The sequence below is a fragment of the Poecilia formosa genome, unplaced genomic scaffold (genome assembly GCF_000485575.1).
Source record: "Poecilia formosa unplaced genomic scaffold, Poecilia_formosa-5.1.2 Scaffold285, whole genome shotgun sequence".
Taxonomy (NCBI): Eukaryota; Metazoa; Chordata; class Actinopteri; order Cyprinodontiformes; family Poeciliidae; genus Poecilia; species Poecilia formosa.
This window is the reverse complement of record NW_006800224.1, coordinates 234,140-261,567: the sequence shown is the minus strand read 5'-3', so window position 1 is coordinate 261,567 and position 27,428 is coordinate 234,140. Positions and strand designations below refer to the sequence as shown.

The 27,428-nt window shown below is 40.4% G+C and overlaps 1 protein-coding gene and 4 long non-coding RNA genes across 14 annotated transcripts in view; 4 read left to right on the top strand and 1 right to left on the bottom strand.

The window, feature by feature from the left end:
* Window positions 1–27,428, bottom strand: part of ctnnd2b (catenin (cadherin-associated protein), delta 2b) — a 134,697-nt gene that overhangs the window by 19,834 nt on the left and 87,435 nt on the right. For all 9 annotated transcript variants that reach the window (XM_016681557.1, XM_016681559.1, XM_016681560.1 and 6 more), the window contains 4 exons: window positions 17,538–17,751; window positions 8,873–9,059; window positions 3,513–3,630; window positions 2,620–2,802 (listed from right to left, as the gene is read on the bottom strand). In XM_016681557.1, the coding sequence (XP_016537043.1) occupies window positions 2,620–2,802; window positions 3,513–3,630; window positions 8,873–9,059; window positions 17,538–17,751 (702 nt within the window). The remainder of the gene's footprint in view (window positions 1–2,619; window positions 2,803–3,512; window positions 3,631–8,872; window positions 9,060–17,537; window positions 17,752–27,428) is intronic.
* On the top strand, window positions 2,774–3,631 carry LOC103151546 (uncharacterized). The gene is made up of 3 exons (XR_477653.2): window positions 2,774–2,862; window positions 3,355–3,445; window positions 3,540–3,631. It is a non-coding gene; the product is annotated as an uncharacterized LOC103151546 (long non-coding RNA).
* LOC107838611 (uncharacterized) lies at window positions 3,637–7,808 on the top strand. Its single transcript, XR_001664696.1, has 2 exons — window positions 3,637–3,820; window positions 4,891–7,808. It is a non-coding gene; the product is annotated as an uncharacterized LOC107838611 (long non-coding RNA).
* On the top strand, window positions 22,011–22,905 carry LOC107838609 (uncharacterized). The gene is made up of 4 exons (XR_001664693.1): window positions 22,011–22,048; window positions 22,167–22,214; window positions 22,302–22,420; window positions 22,551–22,905. It is a non-coding gene; the product is annotated as an uncharacterized LOC107838609 (long non-coding RNA).
* Window positions 23,544–24,854, top strand: LOC107838610 (uncharacterized). 2 transcript variants are annotated; one of them, XR_001664695.1, is made up of 4 exons: window positions 23,549–23,664; window positions 23,863–24,024; window positions 24,143–24,617; window positions 24,757–24,854. It is a non-coding gene; the product is annotated as an uncharacterized LOC107838610 (long non-coding RNA). The 2 variants fall into 2 exon arrangements; XR_001664694.1 differs by having other exon boundaries at window positions 23,544–24,024.

Below are 27,428 nucleotides of genomic sequence, written 5' to 3'. Positions count from 1 at the left end.
TCAGCTTTTGTTACTAATAGTAAGTAATAGTTTTACTACAGTTAACTTTTCACTTTTACTAGAGTAATATTTGTATGATGCATCGCTACTCTTACTTGAGTAAAATTTCTGGATAATCTACCCACTAAGTAACTTCAATGAAGGAAGAACAAACACAGATACAGTTTGTATTCAAGTGAAATCTCTTGTTTGCATAAAAGCTTCATGTTGTTCTGATGGTTTTCTTTTTTGTTATCTGCTAAGCCCGTTCTGCCAATCACAGGTCAAATGATTAGACGTAATCGTCACTGGAATTGACTGAATTTAGCGATAAACCAGAAAGATAACTTACAGATAATTTGCGGTTTGCAAAAGTTCAGATGATAAAACTTCTGAAATCAACCAAATCTAGCTTGTTCTTCTTCCACTTCCCAGTTTTTTTTAAAGGTTTTATCAGCTCTAGTGGCCTTTATTTGATTGTTGATTGACAGGAAAGTGGGTAATGAGAAATGGGGAAGACATGCGGCAAAGGTCGTCAGGCCAGGAATCGAACCTGCGACGGCGGCGTCGAGGACTGAGGCCTCCAGATGTGGGTTGTGCTTAACCCCTGCGCCACCATAGCACACAACCACTTTGCAGTTTTGCCTCAGCCTGTGTTGCAGCGCGCCGTGTAACCATGACTTCCACAAACGAAATGAATCATACGCTTCTTTTCTAGCAGGCGATTGGGACGAAGGAGGCGAAGGAGGCTTGGGGTCCTGCGTGGCTGGAGCCAGTTTGATGGCGACCTTGCCTTGTGGTTTGGTGCTGCAATCGGAGGTGGAAAGCGTGAAACCTGGCCACCTTCACGCTTACGGTCTGACGTTTGTGTCAGATCACCGTGTAAATAAGAGGCTGCCCTCGGGTTGTTGGCAGATCAGATACACGCATGTCATTTAGTGAGCAGTCCTGAGCTCACTGAAAGCCGGGTTGTAGCTGATTGTTTCTGCTGTATCATTATTTAATCACACAATTTATTTGTTTTTTAAACGTAGCTGAAAGGTGCCTCTGCTCTGACCCTTTTAACTCTGCTTACAAAATGACTTTTTTTGCATTAAACACACAAATTTATTTTTTTTTCTTCTTATGTACGATTATAAAAGTGTAACCCAGTAAGTAAATCGTCCAACTGCGTGCTTCTTCCAGTGCCAGTCAGAAGTTTACATACACTCACTATGGGTATGAATGTCATGTTAATTTTAGCTTTTATTTAAACCGACTTTATTGTTATAAACTAAAGATTGAGTACACATAACTTATAACAATAGAGATTCAAATACAGACATGCAGCCAAAACAGATTCATGTCCCTCATTGCTCTTTGTAGCCATAAGTGAAGTCCTTGCATATTTAATCTCTCTTGTTGTCAGTAATGATGCAGCTAACTTGACTAGCTTGGTTTCTTCATGCATTTTCAACAGGCTAATCCATTCTGGTTAATGTTGACTTGCTTTATCCGTTCCTGAGCAACCCTTTTGTTTTTATTGCTTTCCTAAGTCAGATCCTTACAGGCGTTGTTTCGTCGCTCTTTCCTGTATAAGAACTTCATTGTTCAGTTTAGTTTTATGTCATTGTTCTGCTTTCTGATAGACCATCACACTTTCCTGTTGGAAAAACCAATCGTATAAAACATTGTTTCAAGTCGAACTTTATGCTGTCGTTACATCATCCGCCTTGTGCAACGATCCACCAATGGTTCTACCGCCGCCAGGCTCGGCAGTCGGCCTGGTAAGTCTCAGTCTGACTCGTCCAAAAATGTCCGTCTTCAGTGTCTACTAAAAAAAAAAAAAAAAAAGCATTTGGCTTTTCCACGTTGGTTGCTACAAATTTCAGCCAAACACATTTCGGCTTTCTATTCCTTCGGTCTGCTCAGGAACAGCAGAAACCTAACGACTTGTTCCAAACTACAACCAACAGATGGAAAAGAAATGGGTCGTGACATGAAGTTTCTGGAATGGAAAACACCTGAACCACACAAGGAGTCGAAGTCGTCTCTGTGTCAGGTTACAAACTATTTTAAATGAGGTTTGCCAATTCTGATAGGAAGAGTGAGCAGTGTTATGCAGGGGTTTTAGTGGACCACTGTCCAAGTGGTGTGGTTCCTTCTTTATCCCAATGTCAGTCTCTGAAGTTGTACCTTGAAAGAGAAGCAATGACCTGTGGGCTTATAGAACAAATAAGGGTTGTGTGTAAACCTCTGACTTTCATTGTTTGTTCCAGTTATGGATGACGCTTCAAATATCCATTTGTTTTTTGTTTTTTTTTCTGCTGGAGTCATTTGTTTGAGGTCTTTATAAATAAATTAACTAATCTCTCGAGTTGAAGGCCTGGCGCCCAAAGCAAGCCGATATGTACTTGCTACTTGCTTTTTCTCCCCCTTTAAGCTTTGGAGAGAAAACACATCATGTTCAGTGAGAAACCCTTGGTTTTGCAATAAATAGTACAAAAAAAAACAAAAACAAAAAATTTGAATATGTCTAGAGGAACTCGGAGGAGAGTCATGAATAAATAAAAACGTGTGCGCAGCTCAGACACCAAACGGGGAGAGGAACCTGCTTCAAACGAAAGCCACTTCTAACGCGTGTCCTGCGTATCTCCTCACCTGGTCGTGACCCTTCTTTTTCTTCTTCTTCTTCCCCCAGCACCCAGAACTCTCTGCGTCCTTGCCGCCGGTGTCGCACAGCAGGCCGTCCAGCTCCTCGGAGCCGCCCTGCTGGCTGTGCGACGTCTCCGCAGCCAGACGGTAGGACAGGTTCCTCAGGATGCACACGCAGTTCTCCACAGTCTGCAGCAGGAAAAGGTTGGACGGGAGGGGAAAGTGAGGAGGAGACGAAGGAGGCGCACGGTGAGACACGCCGCAGAGATCACACGCACACTAATCCTATTGTTGAGAGTGGCAGAGCAGTCAGCAGTCACAGACTTTGATCTTTTGGAGGATTTAAAAGAAAAATAAAATAAAAATCATCCAGAGAAGAGGTGACTCAGGGAACACGCAGGGAGGCATCAAGTAACCAACGATGTTTCTGTGTCAGAGTTTGGGCCGAGTAACAGAAAGAAGTTTCATTTCTAAGCAAAGACTTCTCATGTCTAGTGTGTTTTATAATGTGCATATTTATTAAATATTTTCTTACTCCAGATTAAGTAGCTTTGTTTTTTTTTTTTTTTACAAAAGTTGCACACTGCAGGTTTAAGCATCAAGTCCTGCATATAAAAACAACCACAGCCTGATTCTGCTACGACCACATTATACTGTCTAGACACTGCTAATTTTCTTCTTTTTATCTCATCTGACTATGACATGCATTTATATTTGTATTTTTTTCTTCTTTCCTTTAAGCTATTTGTCTATTTGTCATCCAAATAGACAAATAGCTGCCAGTTTTAAACAGCGACACGTCACACAAGCACACTGTATTCTACTCACGCAGGTATGAACCAGATTATTAATAGTATGCGGAGTGTGTGTGTGTGTGTGTGTGTGTGTTTCTGCATCACCTTGCTGTCTATCTCGCTGCTCCCCAGAGCCGTCTGGATGACGTAAAGCAGGGCATCTGTGAGGCCTTCGCACTCCCTCATCCTCCTCCGCGCTTCCTCCCCGGCAGAACTCACGTTCCTGTTTCACACAGAGACACAGACGGACACAAGTTCACGATCTGCCGCATGTCGACAATGTACAGAAAAGAAGGGAAAGCTCTGCACGGCGATGCAAACGTGGTTGAAAATGTTTGTTTTCACATATTTTGCATCAGCGATGTTGACTCTTTGCAGCTACGTCACTCGAGGCGCCGCGATGGACGTCAGAGGTGAGAGACGAGAGTAATGAGCAGAGCGACTGAAACTGTCCAAGTTCAGCAGTGGCTTCTACTTGTTCGAGTCGAGCTAAGTTGTCTGTGAATGTAACGCACCTGGTTGGGGGTTGAGGGGGTCAGAGTAGTTCCCACAACGTGGACTCAAGTAAGAGTGGAGATACTTAAGCATATTTTTACTCAAGTAAAAGTAAAAATTAGCCATCCAAATATGACTCGAGAAAAAAGTGTCTGTTAAAAAGACCCAAGAACAGAGCAGCTAATAAATTGATCATTTAATGTTTAAAAATGACATCATCAGATGGACAAAAATATATATTTAACTGGAAATTTGGGTATTTTAAGGACCAACATGACAACAGTTCATACAAAATAACAAAATCAGACCAAATAAAATGTTTCCAAATAAGATTCTTTCAATAAAAAGCTTATGAAACTTTAACACAAACTGCAGGTGTGAAATTTTACTAAAGAGAAGTGATACTTCAAAACAAAAGGAAGTAAAAGTAAAAAGTACAAAGCAGTGAAAAATATTCCTAAAAATACTTTATTTATTTATGTTCAAAAAAGTTACTCAAGTAAGTAAAATTGAGTAAATGAAACTATAGTTACTACCCAGCTTTGCTTAGGGCTCATAGACGGTTTACTGTTTACTAAAGTTTGAGCTAACTAGCTTAGCAACCGACCCAAGTTGTCTAACAACTTCCTACATAACTGGCTACAAAAAACGAAAATCAGAAATCTGATTTTTCTTTTATGCTGGCAGAAGTCAAATTGATGTAAAATAATTGTCAAGCCTGTATGGTGACCATAGCAAAAACATCAGGCTTCACACACTTTTCATGCCAAAATCTGGCATCAGAAATCAGATTTTCTGAATCAGATTTCCAAGAGGAAGGAAAAAGAGGAGGGAAATTTGACGGATGTCAATTCTTGACCAGTCCAACGGGAGAAACATTTAAGCTATTCTATGGCAAACATTTGGTTTGTAGTTATTCAACTTTTTATGAAACAGAAGACAAGAGGAATGAAAGCAATCCTGCTTTTTTCCCTCATTCCCTCTCCAGTGGAACCAGGACCGATTAGTCTGCACGCCTTCCTCTCTTTACCCAAATCTGACAACATCAGAAGAGTTCGGACTCACCTGCTGATCCAAAACTGGTGGACATCTGCATGCAGACGTCGTTTTGGCATGACAGATTTATGAGAAGTCTGACTGCATTAGTGGAAAACCAAGTGGGAAATGCGAAGGTGTTGTAACGTTCTGTTCAAGTGAGGCAGCTGCTTTTGATTCTAACAACCTCAGTTTGTTTTCTAAAGTCAAATAACTGCCTAAAAAAAAAAATTAAAAAAATCAATGTTGTTGACAAACTGTACTCCTCTGAGTCTGCATCTACCCCCGGTTGTTATTTACTTCGAGTCGTGATGCAAGTTCACCAGAACACACACACACATACACACAGCAGGACACTGTCAGAAAGCTGCTGCATAACCTGTTCAGTGAACAACATGACAAAATCAGAATAAACAGCCACCTGAAACATCCAAATTGTAACAAAAAAGATCCACTTTCAGCTGGCTTTAAGCATACGATTTCTCCAATCTTAGATTTGGTCTCCTGTCTATTAATAGGCTGAAATTAATTACCCTCAGTCGGTTAGAGGTAATGAATTCCAGTGAAGTGATTCCTTCGCAATGAAGCCGAGCTGCAAGATTATCTCTCATTATTTGATCTTTAAGCATAGAGGATCAAAATAACAAGGCAGATAAGAAATTACACCCAACAGATAACTCCGTGGCTAAAAGTGAGCTTCTTTTCACTCAAATGAAAATGTGATTTAACTCTTAACGTACTGCTACCACGGGGAAAAAAAAGAAAAGAAAAAAAGAAAATCTCTCCATCCATTTTGAATAACTGCAAAGCAGAGGCCCAACATGGTGAGATTTGCTTAAAATGAGGTTTTCCAGCAGGAAATGCAGTGAATGGCTGCACACATCCAGAAGGAAACCTGGTACCGTTTCATTTCATGGGGTCGTTCGTTTGTCTGCAATCTTACTCTGTGAAACACAAAATCCTCCACAGGCAGCTTTCTGTGAAGAACCCTGCTGCCATGCTGTGGTCTCAGATTTGACTAGACTAGAGCAGGTGCTGATTCAGAGCTGGGATGGTTGGGTCTGTTTACGGAAGGTTTCTCTGTAAGCGATGACAGGAAAAGACCTCGAGGGGTTTTTATTTTTTCTTTTGCACCTGCCTTTGCGGCTCATTTTTAAACAGACACATTTAACTCCTAGAAGTATGTTTGCGAAAAGACATTTGCGAGAACAGAAGGCGTTGGTTTGTATGATTTCTATGTTTACATCTCAGTGCTGGTCCTGTGAACAACGAAGTCCAACGAAGAGCATCCTGTGGCCAAACAGACTTGAGTTTTGCCGATTGTTAAAAATGATAATACTGTTGCGATCGCTGGCTTTTACACATCATATCTTGATCATTCATACTGAACTCACACTGTCCAACTCAAACATAGATTTTGACTTCCTTCCTGTCATATTTTTGCACTCAACACAGGATCTAAACACGACATCCAGGTTAAACGGACAAAAAAATACAGTCATTAATATTCAAACCGCTACAAAGTTGCAAAACAGTTTTTACAAGTTGTTTAAAACTTTGAAGTTTTACTTCTAGTGGTTTGCAAGCTGGGATTTAGGTTTTTTTTTTTTTAGTGTACAAAATCATTGAATAATTCAACAGAAAATAAGGTTCTGCATCCTGGTCCATATTTTACAGCAAGAAAACCTCACGGCGAAATGAAGCCAGGCAGCGTATTAAAGATTCAAGGTCGGCGTTCCTATACGTGATCTGGTCCGACTGTGTTAGTTTACCTAAGGGCTGTAAAGTGACGTGCAAACTGTTGCAGTGGAAATGGGGCTAATAAAGACAGCAATTTGTTGCATTTTTAATAACAGAGAGCCTCTCTAATCTGCCCAAGCAGCATGTTAAAAAAGGCCTGATGATTCCTAAAGGAGTGAAAGCCTCCAAAAGCTCAGAATAAACGGGTTCATATGCTCCTTATTAGCCGCTGGGGCGTTTGTGTCGCATCTGCCCCGTTCTCTGCGCAAAACTCCAGATCTTCTTGTTAGCTGACACAACAGGAGGGAGGCGGTGAGAAACGGCAGAGCAAAAACGGCGAAAGGGAGAGGGAACGGCAGAAGGGAAAACGGATAAAAGAGGGCATAATACGATGGAGAAGGAAGTATCGGGATAATGTGACGAGACGGAGAGAGAGAGAGAGAGAGACCAAAGAGGGGGTAAATAGAGAGAGAGAGGGGAAAATGAGAAATTGCGGATGATAATTGGAGACGGAACGAGCGAGGAAAAAGAGAGAGCAGGTGGCCGGCGATAGACCAAACCCGCCATGAAATATTCAATCTTTAATCAGACTCCCAGCATTCCCTAACGAGGCGTGAGAAGGATGAATTAGGCCTTCGAGTTTGGGGAGCTGAGCGGCTCAAAGTTATCTCGCACCGACACGCTCGCCAACAGACTCAGTATCACACACGCACCACTGTACCAGATGTGTCCTTTTTTTTATCCCCACAAGTGTACAGTGACGAGATTAATGAGCCGCACGTGGTTGGACGGAGAGACAAACAGAAAACACACACACACACACACGCAGTCAGTTAGTCAGTGTCCTGCTGTGTGTGTTTGTCTGTGGAGAATGAGACGGAGTCGTGCTCAAGACACTATTTTCACCCAAATTCTGCCCAGTTTTTATCCTGAAATATGCAGAAAGACTCTCCTTCAGGGATCCTGCACATTTTTTTTTTCATATTTTTCAGACTAAATGTGAGAAAAATTCTTTTCAACAGGAAGTAATGGGGCATATCTTTTTTTTCTTTTCTTTTTTTTTTTTACAAGTCAGGCTTTAAATATGAAACCTGCACAAAACCACAGACAGGAATGAAGGATAAAGAAAAAGAACAAATGGATGGATGGATGGATGGATGGATGGATGGATGGATGGATGGATGGATGGATGGATGGATAAACAGGTTGAGACCTGAATGGAGGGACGGATGGAAGAATTGTTGGATTTAAAAGCTGATTTTTTTTTTTTTTATGAAATATTGTTTTGTGAGAATGTCTCACCAGAAAACCTGTTGGAAAATACAGGCAGCAGTTAGCTAATCTACAAAGGTGTGGCAGAGTGGAGTTTCGTATTTTAGATTAATAAAAATGAATGAAGACATTTTAAAGAGCTAAATGGTTGCTTCCCCATTTAAGTGTGTGCTGTCACCTGTAAAGTGGTTGCAGAACTTGTTCATAGCACACTGCAAGTCTTTCTAAAAAAGGACAGGAAGGCAGCTTTGATGTTATGTGACGTTATATATTTTAAAAGTGGAGATACTCTCAACCTAAAGGCTAAATTATAACAAAACTTGGAGCCCACTGCACTGAACCCCACTGAAAACCTCATGGTTTTTCCACCAGATGTTGATTTCTGAACTCTTCCTGAGTTAAAACATTAGTATTGTTGTTTCTGAATTAATATGAACTTGTTTGTTTGCATATTTGGGGTCTGAAAGCACTGCATCTTTTTTTTTTTAACCATTTCTCATTTTCTGCAAATAAATACAACATTTTTGCTTGGAGTTTCAGAGACAGTAGTTCATATAATAAAAGAACAGTGTTCATTTTACTGACGGTCTCTATCAGCCCCACATTTTCCAAATCGCACTGCACAACCAACGAGAAACCGAGCAGCTACGCTGGTGAGTCATCAGAAATGTAGCAAAGTCTTTCAGTTTTCTGAGTGTTGACTGGTAAAAAAATGATAAATAAAAAAATAACACTGAATGTTTTCTAAAAATATATGACTGTGTTATATATAGTCTGACACACTCTTTTCTGTTTGGGTGCTTAATAAGAGAGAGGAAAAAAAGAAGAAGCAGAAGAAGAAGAAGTGTACAACAAAACAAGCTCTGCAAAGCGTCAGCTAGAAATCTGAGGCGCAAGATGGAGACAAAAAACAGAAAACTGACCGGAGGCAGCCTGTGGCGTTGCGGAGGACCTGGGAGGAGTGCAGGTGAAGCTTGCGGTCCTCTTGGGTGTGGGGGGACGTGTCCCAGCCCGAGTGCGGGATGATCACGGCGTTGGTCAGCACGGCCAGGGCGTCCTGGATGATGGGCATCTTCAGGGCGTCGCACGACGACAGGTTCCACAGAACGCCTGCGGACGGAGCAGAGCAGAGATGGAGGAGAACGGAAAACATGCAGGAAGTCGAACCGCACACCTGGAGCCTTTGAAAGACCTCAGTGTGGACTTTGACCTACTGTTCATGTCTACTACCAGTTTAATATAGAAATCAATATCAGAGCCATATTGGAATTGTTAAATTGCCAATACAACAAACATTTAGCACTTATAATCGCAGATTATGACGATGACTCAAATCGGGTAAGAATCGATTTCCCAGTTTCAAAACCTATCAGGGGTTGAGCACAAAAGTCTAGAAGTATGGCCCATTAATAATTAGAATGATGTGAATACAGACAGACATGCAGCTCAGCAATACACCTTCCATATATTATTAGTGCAAAGCTTTTATTACTGCTCCTTTTTAAATGGAAGGATGCTCTGTGCAACAAGTGCTTGGAAACTACAACTACATTTCCAGGGGTTTTATTTTACAGATTTTAGGGATTGGCTGGCAACTGATACAAAATAATGGAGGTTCAGGTATATTATGCTATATAGTTCATGACATGATGCAATGACCAAGACTCTCAGGAGAAACCACAGAGGCCCAACAAAGAAAAGCAGAAAATATTTTGTAGGTTTTGACCTCTTTCTTCTGTGGGACATGCTAGGTTTTAGAAACGCTAGCAGCCATTTAAAAATTTCTGGAGTTAGTTCTACAGGAAATCAATGAATACATTTTAGAACAACAGGTGTTGGTGCAATAAGAACAGTTTTTGCTTTTCTGTTTTAAAGTAAAAAAATATATTGTTTTACAACTGTGCAAATATCATTAATTTGTTAAAATTGGGAAAGCATGACATTGGGTTTTTGGTCGATATCCAATATGCCGATATACTAAAACTCATTGAGCCGATAACCAATACCAATATCAATAATCTTTTTTCCTATAGCTACTTACTGAAACTATACGATTTTCTCTACTTTGGATTAAAATACTGCATTATCTTCGTCAATTTAGCCTCTACCTGCTACTTAAAAGGTAAAAAATGAGGCCGAAAACGATGCAACACTTTCAACTTGCATCATGTTTAATGTTAAATTTATTCATGACATTTGCTCTCTATGACAACACTCAAACATTGTGCTGTTCTGCAGGCGTCATTGTCTCATAAAAACAACAGCTTTTATATCGGTGAGTTATTCTGATGTAATGGCCGATGTCCGATATTAAATTTTACTGCTAATATCGGCCGATATTGATGCCATGCTGATAATATCGTGCTCCCTTATTTAAAATATTGCCCAAGTCTGCCGCTCTGCATCTTTTTGAGTGTCTATACATTAAAATATACTGTAATATTATCAGAAGGTGACACCCAAACTCAATACTAAACACCATTTCTTTAAACAACACAATAGTGTGTGTTCATTTGAAAGAAGTGCAGACAGTAAATCCACTGAATGAAGAACCGCTGCAGCTTCCCCCATCCCTCCTCTTAATTCTCTCCTGAATTCAGCATGTAGCGACCAGCCAACCAAGAAAGTGGAGGTTTTTCTCCTGCCTACCAATTACCGTCCACCCTTACCGCCGGCCGCCACAAACTACAAAACACTTTTGACCAGAACGGACAAAAAAGGTCTCCTTTCCCTGGAGAATACCTCTCTCCTTGTTTGGACGACACGTACGCTGAACGTTTTAGAAAAAAAAAAAGGGGGTGAGGACAACGAGGGCAAGAGGGAAATCACCGTACTTTGCCATTAACCACTCCGACTTCCTGAGTGTCACAAATGCGCTTGTTCGCACACAAACAACGAAAATGTTGATGCAGGACGTCGTTGCTCTCTCGTTGACCTTCATCTTACAATCTTTGTATTGGTGTAATTACATGTTTTTCCTTTGTGTGTCAGCCCGTAGTCCTATCTGTACGTATCGGGCCCGTTCCTTTATGACAGTAATTACAGCCGTGGTGGCGATGCTTCCTTTCTGTCTGAGCGTTTAACGCGTCTGGAGCGAGGCGTCCCGCTCTTCAGGCCTCTCGCTGTTCACCCTTGGTTCAACAGTGCCGGCGTAATTACAGCTCTTCTTATCTGTAAAAAGGATTTTTTTTTGCCCCCATCATGAGTGTGTGTTCATTTATTTTATTTTATTTTTTTAAGTGTGAATTGCATCTAAGCCCCTTGACAAATCAAAGCTGACCCCATCAGCACTTTGGGCTTTTTTTTTTTTTTTAAGGCGGACGGCTTCTGTTTGGGGGTCAAACACATTTGCAAAATGACTTTTGGCTTCGTCATTTAGAGAATTTAGCTTCTTGTGGCGATCGGGACAGAACGGGTGTGCTGCTTGTGCAGCTAAATTTTGCAATTATGATCCTATGTGTTACAGAGTTTTATTCCAACAAAAGCCTCAGTCATGTGACTGCGCGTCTGTTTGACGACTGGCGGTCGGCATCAGCGAGATGATCTCACGGATGTCACCATTTTGTTCTCTGAAGTTTAAGTTTGTAACTTTTAAAAACAGAACACATCTTCCCACCAGAGAGACGTCACCTTCTCCGCATAATCTTGCGTGTATTTTCCGCAGAACGAAAAACAAAACAAAACAAAGCAAAAAAAAAAACATTTAATGAGAAAGATAAATAATAAAATCTCCCTCTGAGCAAACACGCCACTTCCACAGCCGCGTTTTGCCAGAGCCCCGCTTTAGTAGGTAATAACTATGTTTCTTGTAATTAGAAATGTAATGCATGATGTCATAGTTGCAGCTGCGAAGGCAGAGATTCTTGACTAGCTGGAGAAAATTCAGCTGTTTCCCGGCGTCGCTGTGGAGAGAATGACATCATCTCCCTGAGGTGAAAGGCAACGGGATTTTAGATTTGATCAGCAACGCGCACACTCACAAACCCACCGACCGTCTGAATGGACGGCGCTGCAAACAGACATGCGGCGAGGGGCACACACACGCGCACACACACCGCACACACACACAGAGAGAGAGAGCAATGAGTGTCTGACAGATGAAGGAGCTTAATTGCCACAGCATTACATCATGAGTGGCAACAGGAGGCAGCGGGCGTGCCGCTACAGAGAGGGAGGGGAAATGAATATGTCGGCTATCGCTCTCTTTGTCTCCGGAGCAATTTCCCATTTGATTTGCAGTTTGCTTGGATTCGTCGTCCTGTCACGGTTCTCTGTTTAGGCCATCGCGGCGTTGTGGGTCTTTGGTTCTCCCAGACTATTCCGTATTTCATCTCTTTTTGTTCCGACTCAAATTGTTAGGTGCTTGATGTGAGATGATACAGTTTTTGTTGCAGGTAATATTACAGTTTATTTTGCAGGATCTAATTAACATGCCTCTGGTTACTTTACGGTAGAGAAACATTAAAAAAAAACATAAATGAATCCTTGGAGGCTCAGCAGCAGCGTTTTGTGAACCCTTTAGCAAAGCACTGTATGTACAGTTTAGCTTTTCATGCTAGTGACATGTTGCATCTTCAAGCAGCCCCAAGATGAGGCTTTGACCTTCAGAATGACGAATGAGAAAATCCTCCATGACTTTGTGCATTGTGGGAGGATGACTGTTTTTTTTTTGGTTTGGCTAAAAATAAAATGTATAAAGTAGAAAATTGTTGGCGGTATGCTGAGTCATCCTTTTTAACTACAAATATTCACAATGTAAATAAACAATATCACATTAACAGATTCAATTGGTTACAGATATTTAGTATAAATAAAGCACTACTTTTTTTTTGCTTTACTTCTTAAGATACGGAAGGCTTCCTGTGTCTTAAAGTTTCATCTTTTAATCCATGATTCCAGGTCTAAACGAAGCCATTAAATACATCTATGTTTCTATTGACTGACTCGTTTTACTCAGTTTATTCAAGGTTTTTTTTCCAGTAAGATACTCCCAGCAATGTCAGGTCCAGGCCACCGCTGCTCTTTCAGCCATGGGTCAGCCAATCAGAAGACCGCTCAGGCGTGAGATGTTCTCACAGCTGGAAAGGCTCCTGAGTGGTGATGGTGTGTCATAAACGGTGTGAGAGGCTATTTTCCTCCGGTGTCAGCAAATCATTGTTCAGGAACAAAAAATAAAAATCCCACAATATGCATTAAAGTGGAGAAGGGAAGAAATGTAAATCGGTCGACGAGTTCAGGAAGAAAAAAAAAAAAAAAGATGAGTTCCTCATCTAATAACCAGCAGAACCGCGAAGTTTCAAAGGAATCGGGAGTCAGGGAAGAACAGGCCACTCTGCTGGACGCCTTTTGTTGCGATAAGTCCTAAAGTTTAAACCGGTTCCTGCTTTCAGCTGCACACGAGCCTCAACCAGAGAGCCGGTGGAGTAATCGATGGGTCTCCTTTGTATCCAGGGCAGGTTTCCGGAAACTCTCTGCCACGATGTGGACAGCAGGCCTGGTGTCAACCCAACAGGAGGCAATTATCCTGTCCACAGATTTAGACTCCAATACAGAAACAACCTCCGCTTAGAGGCGTCCTCCGACAACCTCGGCTGGATTAAGCACAACTACGGACATCCGTCTATTTTTAGTTTGTATCGGCAAATTATTACCATCATTCCCAACATGGTAAGTTTGGGTCTCTATAGAGTCTGAGATGTAACTCTTAGGGCTTTTACAGTTTTTCTCAAACGTTTTCACACACATCTCCAGACCTTCAAACGGTCAAACTTTGACACGGCAGTCAGTTTCTGGTGAACAACTAATGGAGTCAGAGATGTGGGAAGATATTTAAAAGAAAAAGTCTTGTTGAATTTTCTTTCAAGCTGAAAAGTTTTCAATAGGAAACATGGAAGGTAAAACGTAGCAGACAAAGTTTCTCTGTTTAATTCTGTTGGAAATCTCAAAGCTTTCATGAGGATCTCACTGTATTCACAGCTTTATTATCGTTACCTAATAAGTGACTGCTGTGACACCGCCTCACAACTAATGACCACTTACAGCAAAAACGATTATTTTCTCATATATTTGGTCTTAAAAAGAAATCTTAACTGGATATTTTTAGCATTTCAAAGCTCTGCTAGGTGCTCCTCTTACAGAAAAGAGTTCGACTGAAAAGTTTGGACACTTTTTTTTTATTGCTGGAACTAATATATAAATTGTACGACAGCGTATAAGCTTAGAAAGAAACTTTGTCGTAGCTTGGGAAAAACGGGAAAACTTCCTCATAATAAGAAGATGCAAAACTCATTAGAACTAGAAAGTTTTCCTGTTTTAATGAGGTTAAAGAAACGTGTTATGACGAGATGCACAGCTCCTTAGAACCAGAGCATCTTCTCTTTTAAATAAGAAAGGTGGTAAACGGCAACAAGTTGGGGTTTTTAGATGTTGTCTTGAGGAAACAGGGAAAGGAGAGTCATATCAGCTTCACCTCTTTTTAACAACTTGTATCCTGTCAGAGGAGCATATTTTACATTTCCTTTAAACAAAACAATCTCGTTCTAATGAGAAACTTTCGCTTTATCTTGTTATAACGAGAACGTTTTCTCATTTAAATGAGAAGCTTTCTCGTTAAAACCACATATAAAAATGATCTCATAACAAAGAACTTTCTGTTTTAACGAGTCTTGCTCTAGCGTCCTTCTATGACGGGAAAGTTTACACGTTCGAGCGAGAAACTTTCTCTCTAGAACAAAATGCTGCCCCTGAATCCGTTCCCGAGCTCTGGCGGTTCAACGCTTCTGTAAGATTGCGAGTTTATATTTTCCTCTTCATATGTGTGCAGCTGTTGCATTGCGTACGGTAAGAGATGACGGTAAAAGATCTTGTCCTTGTCTGTTTTTGAATTCCACACATGCTGACTGCGGATCACTCTTATTCTGTGCAAAATGTTAAACCTGGGCTTAACAAACAGAGAGGATCTTTCTGAGTCTAAAGAAGAACGAGTCCATGAGGCGCTGCATTTCAAGTTTAAACAACCACATTGAATATGTATGTAATATTTACTCTGCACGATGAAAAGTCTGATTTGTTATTCCAACCAAATGATTTCTTTTTTTGGAGGAAACCGTAACTACACTGAAGCAAAAGGAGAGAGACTGTTTGTCACACATGTCTGTGTGATTACGAGTAGGTCTGTGTGTGTGTGTGTGTGTGTGTGTGTGTGTGTGTGTGTGTGTGTCTGCGGCCAACGAGGCAGGTACCCAGACTTCCTGCTGTGGTTCTGATTCAAAATGCTCACCAGACAAAGAGAAGCAAGCAGACGAGGCTGCTGATACGGAGAAATGGCAAAAGGCAAAAAACAAAAAAAAAACAAAAAGGACAACGGAAAAAAATCCCCCCAAAAAAGAGACCAGTTAAAAAATAAAATAAAATAAAAAATAAAAAAAATCGACTGGAGCGAAAGAGAGAAGGAAAAGAGGAGAGATTTCCTGTGGGTCATTGAAGGAGAGCGGACAGAGCGGTCTGCGTGCGTCCGGTCGGTCATTGAGCTGATTCATTTGTGACAGAGGGGATTTCTGTGCTCCACGCCATGAATTGCAGCTCTAATTTATATGGTAATCTTCTTTAAGACTCTCGCTGCATACAAAACTCTTCTTATTCCCTTTTTTTTTTTTGGAAAGACTAAAACCCCTCCGAGCCTCACAGACACATGACGACGTACAGAAACGTAACACGTGGCTCACGCTCTGTGGGGAAAGGGACAGGAGACGGCGCCTCTCACTTTCTCGTTAGCACCGCTTCACGTCACGCCAGTCGGCGCAATCGACGCTTCACGTGTTCGTCCCCCCGACTGGAATCCCACGTCGGCCTGCGGCGTGAAGTGATGAGCGACTCGAAGGACGGCTGCAGACTGCTTTTGTTTCAGGAGAGTTTGCAAGGACACTCGGGTCAAAGATGGGAAATGTCTTTGAGTTTTTAAAAAAAAGAAATAATCACCGACTGGAAGCTTAAGATGCAGTATTTAAAAATAGCTTTGGGTTAATTTTATACAGAAACGACTAAGTTGAGACAAAAAAAATCCCTAATGCTTTCTAGAACTTTGTATCAGATCTCTGACTTACGTATTTGCAAAAACAGAGGAAAACTTATGACTCTCTTTTCAGCAGTGTACTAAAAACACCTTCAAATAAATTACTGATAAAAACTATTATTGTGTCTCTACATTTTACAAAACAAACAGCACTTTTTCCAGTTTTGTTCCTTAGTATTTTTGAGTCTCGAAGATTCCAACGTTTTAACAGGACGCCCAGAAAGCTCAAAGTATTTCATCAGGATTTTATGTGAAACCAACACCAAGGATCGTCTCAGTGTGAAGTTCTGATTTTTTTGTAATAGTTAAGAAACTGACAGGTATGGCATCTCCTAAAGGGCAAAACACGGTGGTGGCGGCATCATGTCGAGGGGATTTGGAGCTGGTTTGAGTAGATGGAAACTAAATAAAAGAACCAGAGGCGACAAAAGATTTGAGACCTGGGTAGAGGTTCATCCTTCAGAGGAATGGCTTAGATCAAAACATATCCCTGTGATAAAACGGCTCAGTCAAAACCCAAACCTGAGTCCAGTTGAGATTATGTGACAGGATTTGGTATTTATAGATCCTCCTCTCTGATTGTGCTTTAGCTATTTTCCAGACAAAAATGAACAAAAATGGCTGTTTCTAAAGCAATGTGTGCTGAATATATAGTAGAAAGCTGTCCACATTGTGACACACCCAGCAATAGCAATGATTAGTTGGGGTGTTGGGGGTGAAATCTGCCAGTCGCTCTGAGCGGCGTGGGCGCCACGTCAGAGTTCATACGTCTGGGACGCCAGCAAGATGTTTTCATAAAATGTGGATGCCACAAAGAGAAATCAATAATTTCCTCATTTAGTCCCTGGATTGGAATCACCCACCCTCTGAAACCACACACACACACACGCACACACACACACACACGCACACACACACACCTCCTCCTCTGGGGATTTCCTGTGAAGATCAGCTTTAAGAATTGAGTCATATTCCTCTTTTGGAGCTGTCATTTCTGACTCTCTAAGGATATATATATATATATTCACACAATAGGTGTAAAATCTAAATGTAGCAACATGACAGAAACACTAGCAAGGCATTGATTGATGACTATGTTTACATCCCACACTCAGCTGAAATTAATGAACCATAAATCCATATTTCATCACTTATTTGTGTGCAGTGGCAGTTCTGGAAGCCACAGTAGTGACTGTAGCCTCACGTTTCCTCACAATCTCTTTGTGTGTGTGTAGGTGTGTGTATGTGTAGATGTGTGCGTGCGTGGGTGTGTGCATGTGTGTGTGTGTGGGAGGATATTTCTGAGCTCCTTTCAGAGTGCAGCAAAGTGTACCTAGAGTAAATTAAATGTTTGCAAGTAACATGTGAAGGATCATTCCCAGTTCAAACGCAAACAAAAACCCCATTAGCAGGAGGCACCAGCGCACTGCTGCTACTGAGATCCAAGTCTGAGTAAAAAGAGCAGCAGCTTTTTGTTCTGGTTCACAGTTAATGCTGAGAGGACAGGTGTGTTGTACCTGTGAGCAGCTCCCTGATCTCCAGGTCAGTGGTCTTCCTCAGCAGTCGGACCAGAGCGGGAATCCCTCCGCAGTTCTTCAAGGCGATCTTGTTGTCGTCGTTGGCTTTGCCGTACACCAGGTTCCTCAGGGCTCCACAGGCGCTGCGGTGAACATCTGTCATCCGGTGATCCAACAGGTCCACCAGCAGCTGGATGCCACCCTGTCGGCGAATCTGCACACAAAGGAGAGAGTAAAGAGCTGCCCACGTTGGAGCTCGTACTAAAAAAACGCGTTTCGGAGTGTTTTCTCCATCAAAACTGGAAAATATGCCAGCAACAGACTTACAAATAGGGCTGTAGCGATACACTGATATCACGATACAACACGGTACGCGATATTCTGCTCACATACGATATATATCACAATATTCAGCAAACGATATGATTCAATACATTTTTAAGATTTTCTGAAAGATTTTAGAGATTTTGTGACTGTTCCATAGACTTGGATTAAATTAATATAACAGATGGCATAATACTGGTGTAATAAATATTGTTTTTGTTATACATTTGTTATGCATTTGCTTTGTTTAAATGTTAATTGTGTGGCTTTGTGTATTTGGCTATGCAGAAAACAAACTTTTGTCTTATTCACTTATATTAGATAATGTAATGTATTTCACCTCATTAATTAATTGTAACTGGTTGTTTCATTACATGTCATTTATAATGTACATGTGCAACTGGGTAAAAAATGTCACATGTGATAGCAGTCATTTCATTCATGTGGATTTGACAAAGTTTGATTTCTCATAAAGGATTTTGACTTGTAAAGAGGTTACACTTTTCTCGCTGTACAGCAACAACATTAGTAACCTTTTGCCATCGTGTGTACAATCATGGCCTGAAAAGCAGATGTCTCTGTAGAATGGTGGGCTCAAAGGACAACGCTGCTCTTTATGTTTGACAGCTGATGGGCATTTTGATCCTCTGTGATCATTTTGATGTGAACCAAAAGTGAAAAGCAGCACATACGACATGTCAACAGCGCAAGGAGAATCTGTTCTCCGGCGGCTATACGTGTCAGATTCAGTGGTGCCTCAGAACTATAACTTCTGTGTGGTAAACACGCAAGTAAAGTAAATTATGTAACAGACACTTAATGTACCACAACTTTTTGACTTTAGTTCAGTGGGTTGGAGATCTAAAGAGATTTTTTTTTACCTACACCTATTCAATGCAGCTGGAAGGTAAAAATCCATCTCAAGATATCTGCAGCCTTTAACAGCTATTGTTCCAGAATCGACTTCCACTCATGACTCCACCAGCTGAAGAAAATCACATTGACAGCATGAACCGGCAAACACCACGTTTCAAGAATGCAGTAGTACGTTCAGTGTCCGTCTATCTATTTAAGAAAATGTGTACATTTTCTAGGGGTTGCTCCTAAACAACAACAACTTAAGAAGAAATGTCATTTTCTGACGGTTTCTTGCTTGCTAGCTAGCTTTATAGCTAGGTTTTGCTTCACCTGAAACCTAGCCAGCTACACTACTCTGTTTTTAAAGAGCTAGTTAGCTACACATCTAGGTTTCAGGCAAAACCTAGCTAGCTGCGTAGCTAGCTAATTCTAGCTTCACAGCTAGAGAATAGTTAGCTAGTTGCTGTTTTTGTTGTCCAATAGTAAGCTCTGTCATAGTTTTGATTTAATCTGCCTTGACATACATATTGCTCTGCGAGTTGACAAGGCAAATTTGGGTCCTGGTCCAGCCTTTTTTTTTATTAATAATTCAAGTTATTTTATCTGAATTATTGCTCTGACTGTGCCCTGCGACAGACTGGCGACCTGTCCAGGATGTACCCCGCCTCTCGCCCGGAACGTTAGCTGGAGATAGGCACCAGCACCCCTCCCGACCCCACTGAGGGACAAGGGTGTTCAGAAAATGGATGGATGGATTGCTCTGACTGTGGAAATGGGTGCCGGTTGCTACATAATTTGTAGCCATTTCTTGGTTTGAATGAGGAGTTGAAAAATGCTCTACTATAAATCAATTCAAAACACTTGAGAGAGAAACACGTATCAATAATGAAAATAACATGTTATCTTGTCCTTTCCAGTTTGAAGAGTGGCTAAGCTATCTCTAGGTCACTTCTTATCGTAATCAACTTAATGAATAATTAAGTATGTGCTTAAAAAACAGAAAATAAAATACAACATTTTGTTGTACTAAATACACCGACAGAAATTAAAAGAGTTTGGATTTTTCTGTGTGATGCATCTGAAAAAGATGCATTGAAAAAAATCCATATTTTTCAATAAAAGATGCATTAATTTAATGCGTTTCATACATTTTAAGTGAGGGATATGAATAAGTGTGGAGAGTACTGTTGTTTTCTACTTTGCCTGAACTGGACAGGAAAAAAACACACAACACAGTAATGAAGATAAACGGGTGCAAAAAGATAAGAGCTTCAAGGCAGATCACATTTATTCACTTGATGGGACCATGAAATATAGTTTTGATCCTGGGAAATTGAGATGCATTACACAAATGACAGACGGCTCCAGCTGTATTACTTGCTGGGAGACTGATCAGGCAGAAGGTCACACATTTCCCTTGGTGTAGTTTCACAAATGAAGCTGCAGCTTTCTCAAGGGCGAAACAATGTTTGGCCTACAGAGTTCAGTCCTGCCACACTTCATCAGGCTAGTCCCTTTGTTTCACCTCTCACTCTGCATTCGGCTGCTGGTGCCTGATTGCTGTTTGGAGAACTCGGTTCGGACTCATTTCTGTCGCCTCCGTAAGCATCAATAAAGCGGAACTGAAAGGCACTGAGTTGACACCAAGGAGAAAGACGGAGCAGCGTTCTGCTGGACACGGAGAGACGGCGGCTCCAGACGAAGGACGGAGTCGGAGCAGGAACAAGACGGGCGTCTGAGCCGGGCTCGGTGTTTGTGCCGGGGATTTATGGCTGTCTAACGCAGAGCGACGCAGCAAGCCACACGAGCCAAATGTAGCTCCCATCCAACGGAGACTAATCGCCTCGCCTTCAGGCAATGCGCTAAATAACAATTTTATGCAACGCACATCTCGGTGTTACAGATAACGGCAGGATAACAATAAAGTAAATTGGCAGTCGTCAGATTTACAACCTGCCGTTATAGCATCAGGGCACCGTGTTATGAAGTTGTGTTGTCGCACAGGAATAGTTATTATTTAAGCAGTGAGATAAATATAAAAGTGGCCAGGACATTAGCAGTCTCAGCTTGATGAGACAATACAATTAGTAAACTCTGTCTATGACTAACTTTTTCAACTTTGGTCACGTCTTGAGATTTTTTTTCTTTTTTCTGTTTTTGGTTGGATCAACACAAAGTAATATACGTTTGTGAAGAGGAATGAAAATACTACATGGTTTTTAAACCGTTTTTTACTAATAAAAATCTGAAAAGTTGGGGTGAATTTGTATTCCTTATTTATCTAGATTGACTATGGTATCAACTTTTTTTTCTAAACTCACTCAGAGGGCTTTATTGGCTAGCTCTTTATTTATTTATTTATTTAATTTTTTTGCAATGAGACTTTAAGGTTGGAAGACCTCCTTGCCATCACCCTAATCTTCAGCTCCCTTGACCATCAGAATGTAGTTTCGGACTTCGCTTAGCAACTGAGTTTGACGCTCTTGGTTTAGGAGTCAATAGGATTAATGTATTTATGTAATGTGATGGTGATGTATTGTCTCAATGTTTGTAACTCCCTGGCGGACATTATACCACAATGTATGCTGCATTTATACTGTTATGTATTCTGTATCTCAATAAAGATCTATTAAAAAACAAAAAAACAAGGCAAGTTCCATGTTAAGACCATCATGTTTTTGATTTTGATTATTTTTAATGAATGCATTAACTTTCTGTTTGCGCAAGAGTATCAACTTATGCTTAACGTAAGTTTATTTGTTTGGATATCGCGGTACGACTGTTCAGTACAGGGGAGTTCAAGTCCAGTCCTTGAGAGCTGCCATCCTACAATTTTCAGATGCTTCCCTGCGCCAATTAACACACCTGAATCAAATGAATGGCTGGTTAGCAGGTCTGTTCGGAGCTGATCCTGGTCTGTTGGAGTAAAGATGTATCGAAAAGTTGCAGGACCTCTCGAGGACTTGACGTGAGCACCCTTGGTTTATTGTTTTTGTTAGCAGCTAAAGCTAGCCAAGCAGGTGTAGCACGGGGTGTCGGGTGGTTAAACTAACATTAAAACTGTCAGAAAGGTCATTTCAGTTAACATTATTTAGCTGTGGAGTCGTTTTCTTAAAGTTTTCGGCTATAGACGGCATAATGGGGAGAGTGGCTGTGCTGGACCGGTGGTTTGATCTATGCGATCAAAGCTAAGCCAAAATGTTTTTGTCTCTATAAATAATAATGATCATAAATAATGACATATTGGCTGACTCTTTTTTTTCTTCATTAGTACGTCATGTTGGTGACTGAAGCCTGTTATGATGACTTCAACACATTTCTTCTGACAGGTTGTCAGAAGAAATCCTCTCCATAATGTTTCTATAAGCTGACTAATTTCTATAATACCTAATGTCTGAGTTGTGTTCATGGTAATTATTTCTGACAATTTTATGCTTTATGTTGTAGGTGGTGAAAAATGCTCTCCAGGGTAAACCGGGTGGACAAAGTATTTTGGTGGGTCTGGTTAGTTTTGCTCACTTCTCTTTAAAATGTTTATTTATTATCCTAATGTGTCTGCTATTTATCCTGTTGTTCCTCCAGGCTGGGAAAACCAGGCATTCTTCTGTGGGTTCATGTGCTTCGTCCTACATCCAAAGGCCACAAGAAGAATCCAAAACAGCTCATGTCAAACTGTGGGCCATGTTTTCAGATATGTGCAGGTATGTGGTTATTCTAATGATCCTACTTTGTAGAAGCCCTTTCTCATTGGCTTTGTTTGCTATCTGAATGTAGCTGTGCTGCTAAATATATTTCATCATTTTTATTATTTGTCTTCTTATCATGTCAAAGATGCAAGCCAGTGTTGAAGCCTTCCTCATTGCCGTGCAACCAGGACAGCCCTTCCTCCTGCATGTTGGTGAAAACAAGAGCAGCACCAAAGACACTTCACCATCAGTGATCACAAGATCATCCAAGGTAGCTTTTGATGAACTTCCAAAAGCACACTTCACCTTCAGTGCAAAGTACCATGAATTCCTCTACAACTTCTGTAAACTAATCCAGCCTACAGTTTTCAACATTGATGTGACTTCCACGACAATTGAGGAGTTTAAGATCCTTGCTTTTACTTTACCTGGCAGAGTGGACACTCTTTATTATGATGATCATTTAAACGCATACTGTATCAATAAGAGGATTTGTTTTGTTTTCTTCCAATTAAGGACTTGCAGTTTTCTGCATGGTCAGCATTGAAGGCCATATTGTCTTTGAGAGGGTACAGCCAACATTCTAGACAGGACAGTGTTGTCCATCTTCTACATCTTCAACCTCCAATGAGGCAGCCAAAACTTTGGTTCATTCAACGGTAAAACCATTCCTATAATTTTTTTTTTTTACAATGACATGGTTTTAAAGCAAGTTATGATTCACATTTGACAAAGGTGGTGATGTTTTCTCTTTACGTAATTAAAAACAGCTTTATTTATATATNCAGGACAGCCCTTCCTCCTGCATGTTGGTGAAAACAAGAGCAGCACCAAAGACACTTCACCATCAGTGATCACAAGATCATCCAAGGTAGCTTTTGATGAACTTCCAAAAGCACACTTCACCTTCAGTGCAAAGTACCATGAATTCCTCTACAACTTCTGTAAACTAATCCAGCCTACAGTTTTCAACATTGATGTGACTTCCACGACAATTGAGGAGTTTAAGATCCTTGCTTTTACTTTACCTGGCAGAGTGGACACTCTTTATTATGATGATCATTTAAACGCATACTGTATCAATAAGAGGATTTGTTTTGTTTTCTTCCAATTAAGGACTTGCAGTTTTCTGCATGGTCAGCATTGAAGGCCATATTGTCTTTGAGAGGGTACAGCCAACATTCTAGACAGGACAGTGTTGTCCATCTTCTACATCTTCAACCTCCAATGAGGCAGCCAAAACTTTGGTTCATTCAACGGTAAAACCATTCCTATAATTTTTTTTTTTTACAATGACATGGTTTTAAAGCAAGTTATGATTCACATTTGACAAAGGTGGTGATGTTTTCTCTTTACGTAATTAAAAACAGCTTTATTTATATATTATACCAGCTGTATTCAGAATGCCACACTATTTATATTCTCAGGAATTGTCCCATTTTTGATTTTGTTTTTAGTCGCTTCATTGGGATTAACCCAGAAAGGGATACAAAAGCAGGTCATGGGAAGATGGTATCCAAAAAGACAGGAAAGACCATTCAAAAGAAAAAGTGACGGTCAATGTTCAGGTTTCCACCCTCATCAAAAACCTGATGGACTTTGAGTGGCATCTCATTCAGGTTAGTTGTTGTCCTTTTCTATTCTTTGAAATCTTTCTGTTTCCATATTATTTAGGATCTAAATTATATTGTCTTTTTTTTCCATGTTGGACGGTGCTTTCATCTGCATCTAATAAAGTAAGTGCCACTTGGACTCTTGAAAACCATTAATAGTTCACATTTTAAAACTGTGTTAATAATAGAATTCCACATTATTTCAGCCATGTTGAAATTTAGATTTTGGAAGTAATTTTTCTTTGATTTGTTTAGTGATACCCAAAGCATGGATATTTCTTTAAGAACTGTGTTTTTATGTTAATAAGATTGTAGAAATTAATGAGTTAATCCCAGTTTATGTCGCTGTAAAATGAAAGACTTGCTCAGGAATATATTAATTACTTGAGTGAACCAAAATATTACAACTAGATGTTACCTGACTTAATATCTGTGTTTAACTGTCATTTGGGAAAGCCCAAATGACTCAAGTGTTCTAAACTTGGACCAGCTGGCAGCAGGCGAGGGGAGCTGGGTGTCAATACAGCGGGAGCAGATATCTCCGAAAACGTTGGAGCAATATTGCAATTAGGTGATGCACTGATGAGCCGAGCAGAAATGTGAGATTTATACATTTACATTCTCGCCTACAAACATTGTTTAAATCATGTTGTGTCACGGTTGCTAAACGCCGAGGTGGAGGCTAGGCAGCTAGCTGAAGGCTACAGCTTCTCTCTGCAATGCTCTCTGCCTTCGCAGGACCCCTCTTCCGTAGACCGGGTCGTTTCTCAAGCCCATGAAAGAATAAGCTTGAAAGGATGCAGACCCTGAACTCGGACACAAAGCTCTAGTGGTCTGGAACACTTGTTTTTATATGTATATTTTGCATGTCTTTTTTGTTTGCGTCTTTTCGTTGTTGTGTTTGTCTCGTGTTTGCTGCGCGTTTGCACATGTCGGCCACCGTAGTATTTTAACGATTCTGTATTTCAGTTCTGCTGGGCTCCATATGGTTATTTGTTATAAGTTGCATTGTGATCACTGTTATGTGTAGAGTGTTATGGGGTTCCCCTGTCTGACTCTGCTGACTCCCCCTCACATGTGATGGACCTGTCCTGTGGACGGGGGATCAGGGGAGTGGGAGGACCAGGACCGATACTGACAGAACACCGGAAGAGCGGAGAGTTCAGTGTGTTAGCAGTGAAGCTATTCAGTTGAGTGTAACGATTTGTTAGAGGGGCGAGCTGCAGCCTAAGGAATAGCAGCTCGCTTTTATTTCTAATAAACCCTGTTGACGGTACTACATCTGCGGTGTGTTGGCGTCATTAAAGTATTTACTTACAGTACACCACTTTAAAAGGTAATTACAGGATGGAAAAGGTAAATGTCCAGTAAAATACTGGTTTCTACAGACGCCGGTTTTTTTTTTTTTATTATTTTTTTTTTACCGTTTTTCTGAAAGAATGGTTAAAAAAAACTGGCGTCTGTTTACCGTTCTTCTTTCGAAAGAACGGTAAACTACTGGCAGCTACAGACGCCAGTATTTTACCGTTCTTTTACGGTAAACTACTGGCAGCTATAGACTTTTCACAAGACGTCAAACAACATCCGTTTAACATCCTAACATCCACTATCTATACATAATATAAACTGGACAAATTCCTCGCTGATTGATTCCAGTTTGACTACGAAGGTACGTGTTTTTTTTTTTGTTTTTTTTTTCTAGCCGTTAGTTGATATGCTAGGCTAGCAATAGTAATTTGTTAGCTGGCTAACATTACGTAGCCTTTCCGTTTTGGGAATAGAACGTATTTAGGCTCTAATCTTAATCACATTTTTATAGTATAGACTGAGGTTGCCACCCTCCATGGAAAATGCGTGATCGTTTTAAACCCTCCTCATTTACGCTAGTTTCACCACCCGCTCAGTAGCGACATTTCCTGTAGCCACATGTCCAAAACTTGACAGTTATGCCAAACACCCGCTGCTCCATCACGTCCTGAGAAGTTAAACTCTTACTACGATCAAGACATGAGGAGGAAGGCGCTGTTTTAGATAGATATTAACATTTCATTGGAGAAATGTGATTCTCTCTCTCTCTCTCTTTGCTCATTAACTTCACATTTCTCCAATGAATATTTATCAAATGTTATGATTAGAAGGTTAAGTTTCTTATACTTTGTTTTCCTGTGGTTGTAAACTTTGCAGTAGAAAATTGATAACATAGGAAAATAACTTTATATCCCTTTTAACAGGTTACACTTGATTCTGCTGTGGTGCCTGTGAAAACAAAGTGCATGAAGTTGTGCTGAGGTGGGAAAACCCTGTGGATCACATGGTGGGACTTCTGCTTCAAACTGCTCATTACAGTGTACCACTGCCTCTGTCATCCACCAGTTCACTGCAGACTGGCACCCACCAAGTACCGTACATGGATGTCTTCTTAAATTGTAAACCCTGAGTACATAATGTTGAAATAAAATTTATGTCTTTTGTAACTACATTTTCTCTATCAATGACTTAAATTATTAACTGTGGTAATTATGTTTCTGTAATGTAGTAACCATGTAGTGTTTAATATAATTATTAAATAGATGTTTTAAAGAAACAGCCACAAACCTTATGTCTTTGCTCCACAATAGCAGCTTTAATTTTAGCATTTCCTCTCCTCCACATACTTTGTTGCCAGATGTGTAAAATTTACAAAAAGAAGTAATTTAAATGTAAATGTTGCACATATGTAGATTACTCGAGAGAAGCTATTAACAATAGTTTTTTACAGAACTCTACACAACATCAATTCATTTATTAATAGATACATATATTAACTACAGAATAGGTACACAAAGATTTCATTTCTAACAGCTACTAGCAGTAATGAGTGTTCATCCAAGAAGTGTGACTTGCAGGAGCAGGGAGGCTCTGTACTGGTTTCTCCTTTTAAATCAAGAGGCCCATGATAGTTTGACTAGGCAGCAGATGTCCCATAGCTGATTGACTGGACCTGCCATGGACAGAGGAACAAGACCATCCCAGATATGGTAGGTTGTCAGGTCGGCTACTGCTGAGAAAGATGGACAACAAAACAAATGGAGAAATTATGAATCACATCAGAATATTTAAATATATTAAATATTTTAATATATTTAAAATGCTTTTCTAAACAACAGTGTTGGAAGATGTGAGTGATTTTTGTGAAACTTAACACAGCACTGAAAGGAAGCGGTGTACGTGTATGTTTCCTAACTGTGGCTAAAGCTGCTGCTAGCTGGTTTACTCTCCGATCGGAGGCTGTTTATTATATACACAGTCAGAGAATGGTGGATTGACAATGAGTAATAACAGCTGTAGGAGCTATTTTCCAATTTTTTGGTTAAATCTTAGAATTTAAATTGTTTAGTTTATTCTTATTATTTCTTTGTTTTCTAGTTGAT